Source organism: Rhincodon typus, chromosome 6 (assembly GCF_021869965.1).
Source record: "Rhincodon typus isolate 14 chromosome 6, sRhiTyp1.1, whole genome shotgun sequence".
Taxonomy (NCBI): domain Eukaryota; kingdom Metazoa; phylum Chordata; class Chondrichthyes; order Orectolobiformes; family Rhincodontidae; genus Rhincodon; species Rhincodon typus.
This window is the reverse complement of record NC_063337.1, coordinates 3,509,061-3,512,459: the sequence shown is the minus strand read 5'-3', so window position 1 is coordinate 3,512,459 and position 3,399 is coordinate 3,509,061. Positions and strand designations below refer to the sequence as shown.

The window sequence follows — 3,399 nt, the reverse complement described above, 5'->3', positions numbered from 1 at the left end:
GATGCTGCTTGGCCTGCTGTGTTCATCCAGCCCTGCACCTTGTTGTCATAGAAGGACTGTAATGTTTATCTTTTAACTTTATTTCTTCATCTTCCTAATTTATACTACGAAGCACTGTAATGTAGAACTTTTAGCTTTTCTCTTTATTTCTCTATTTTTGCACCTAATCTATTTTAGTACCTAACGTTTGTGACGAGGTACTTTGTACCTAAGGTGGTGCTGTTTGTGGTGACATTATACCAGTTTCACTGTACTCCTGAATTTTTGTACTTGAGTACACGTGACAACAAACCTTAATTCTAATTCTGAATGTTCCTTATAACGGAGTATTCCACAACCTTCTAATGGAGAGAATTGCAAAAACCTTCCCAGGAGAGGTATGTCTCCTCATCTGAGTTCTCAACGATGAGCCTGTTATCCTGAGGCTATCTCCCTATGTTCTCAGCTCCTGGGCCAGCAAAATGAACTCTCAGCCTCAACCCTGTTAAAAATTAATTGACTCTGATCGATTGTATTCTTGCCCCACAAGTCCCCAGATTGTGGCGGAAAGAGGGAGCGAGGGAATGGATAAAGGGGAGGATAGGAACGGAAAAAGAGAGGGGAAAAGGAAGAGGGAAAGAAAAGAGAGGGCACACAAGGAAAAGAATGAATGGAAAGATAATGAGAGAAGCTGAATGAACCTCATACATTCCTGAGAGGAAGAGCACAACACCACATGGATAATTTCAGCTGTATTTCTGACAATACAGCAGGGTTCATGGTCACTTTAATTCAGATGACCAAAGTTATTAAATTCAGGAAGTGAGTTTGACCAGAAGATCGCAAAACGGTAGAGCAGAAGTGGGCCATTCAGCCTATTGAGTCTACCCCATCACTCAGTGAGATCGCGGCTGATCTGATAATCCTCAACTCCACCTTCCTGCCTTTTCCCCATGCCCCTTGTTTCCCTTCCTGATTAAAAATCTGTCTCTCTCAGCCTTGAATATACTTAATGACCCAAACTTGACAGCCCTCTGCAGTAAAGAATTCCACAGATTCACTATCCTCTGAGAGTAGAAATTCCTCTTCATCTTTGTCTTAAAAGTATAGTCACTTTTTCTGAGATGATGTCCTCTGGTCCTAGACTCTACCACAAGGGGAAACAACCTCTCCATATCTCCCCTGTCTAGTTCCCTAAGAATCTTACATCACTCAATAAAATCGCCTCTGATTGTTCTAAACTCCAATGAGTACAGGCTCAACCTATTCAACCTGCTTTCATAAACACATCCCTCCATACCCAGAATCAGCCAAGTGAACCTTCCCTCGACTGCCTCCAACGCCAGTCTATCTTTCCTTAGATAAAGGGCCCAAATCTCTTCTCAGTATTCCAGCTGTGGTTAGCAACATTCCATTTGCCTTCCCTATTACCCACAGCTTTTTGTGATTCATGGATGAGGATTCCCAAATTGCTCTGTAACTGCAGCTTTCTGCGGTATTTGTCCATTAAATTAATATTTAGCTCGACTATTCTCCCTGCTAAAGTGCACGGCCTCACATTTTCCTGCATGATGTTCCATCTTGCCAGGCTTTCGCCCACTCACTCAACCTGTCAATATCCCTCTATCATTCTCATTACCTGCTTTCCCATCTATTTTTGTGTCATCCATTAACTGGGCAATAGTACATTTTAGCCTTTTTATATATTTAAAGTGGTTCTCCTGTCCGTTATTACAATACTCATTGTTTATCCTTTTAGTTTATTTTTTCTCTATTAAAGTTCTGGTGGTTTGTTGGCTTTTAAAACTTTCTCAGTCCTCTGGCCTCTAGTAATCATTGTCTGTACTTTCCTTCACTTCTCTGGTTAACCATGGCCAGTGTATTCCCTTTCAGAAATCCTTCTTTTTCACTGGATTATGTCCTTGACAAGAGTAATGAACTTTTCTCAAACATCTGCCACGGTTTCTCTGCCATCTTTGCTGCTATACCCCTTCCCAGTCCACTCCAGCCAGCCCTGCCCTCATTCCTTTGTAATTACCCTTATTTAAGTTTAGCATAGTTGTTTCTGACCCAAATTTCTCATTCTCAAACTGAATTCTAAATTTTACCATGTTATGGTCACTATTTCCTTTTACTCTGACATCATTTATTAAATCTGCCTCATGACACATCACCAGACATGAATTAGCCTGATCCCTGGCTGGATCCATGACATACTGTTCTAGAAAACTGGGCTGAATAGATTCAATGAATTTTTCCTTGTGGTTACTTTTTCCAATCTAACTATCCCAATCTACATGAAAATCAAAGTTATCCATAATTAATGTGTTGTTGACGGGGGGAGGGTGTTGGCTAGGCCATCCCCAAATACCTAGAGGGCAGTGATTATATGGTTACCATTAAGTTAGCTTTTTAATTCCAGATTTTTATTGAATTCAAATTTCACCATCTGCCTAGGTGGGATTTGAACCCTTGTTTTCAGAATAATGGTCTTCCATTCCAAATTATTTGTTTAGTGATATTACCACACGGCAACTGTGTACTCACTGTTACAAACACCCAGCTGGTTCACAAATATCCTTTAGGGAAGTAATCCGATCGGGCCTACATGTGACTCCAGGCCCACGGCAATCTGGTCAACCCTTAACTCCCTCTGGGCAATTAGGGGTGGGGCTATAAATGCTGGCATGTCTACATCTCATGAGCAAACCTGTCAAAAATCATCAAAGTCATGACCCCATGTCTGTCCTAGATTTAACTATTTTGGAGAGTCGACCGTTTCCAACCACACACAGCAACCTCAGTAATGTTGTGTTGATTGTGAAGCCCTCAGCCACAGCCCAGACACAGTACGCAGTCTCACCTCGTCAGCTACAAAGCCCCCATCGAACACCTTTGCAACCAGCTCCTTATTGTCCTGCTCCAGGAGAAACACGGAACAGCTAGGACCAGAGGGGAGAGGAAAGAGAGAAAAGAGAGATTTTAGAAAACATTCCAGTCTCAAAGGCAGTGCAGAGGGAGAATCCCTCTTTACAAGGTGTCCCTAAACCTGAGGCTCCCTCTAACAATAGTCTCTGATAATAAAGCTCACTCGAACAATAGTCTCTGATAAGGATGCTCCCTCTAACAACAGTCTCTGGTAGTGAGACTCCCTCTAACAATAGTCTCGGATAATAGGGCTCCCTCTAACAATAGTCACTGATCTTGAGGTTCCCTCTAACAATAGTCTCTGATAGTGAGGCTCCATCGAACAATAGTCACTGATCTTGTGGGTGGCTCAAACAAGAGTCACTGATCTTGTGGGTGGCTCAAACAAGAGTCTCTGATAAGGAGGCTCCCTCAAACAACAGTCTCTGATAAGGAGGCTCCCTCAAACAACAGTCTCTGATAAGGAGGCTCCCTCTAACAACAGTCTCTGAT

The 3,399-nt window shown here is 42.3% G+C and overlaps 1 protein-coding gene across 1 annotated transcript in view; it reads right to left on the bottom strand.

The window, feature by feature from the left end:
* LOC109910748 (cGMP-dependent 3',5'-cyclic phosphodiesterase) overlaps positions 1-3,399 on the bottom strand; it is a 118,965-nt gene that overhangs the window by 54,915 nt on the left and 60,651 nt on the right. The window contains exon 13 of the mRNA XM_048598333.1: positions 2,843-2,921. Coding sequence (XP_048454290.1) covers positions 2,843-2,921 — 79 coding nt within the window. The remainder of the gene's footprint in view (positions 1-2,842; positions 2,922-3,399) is intronic.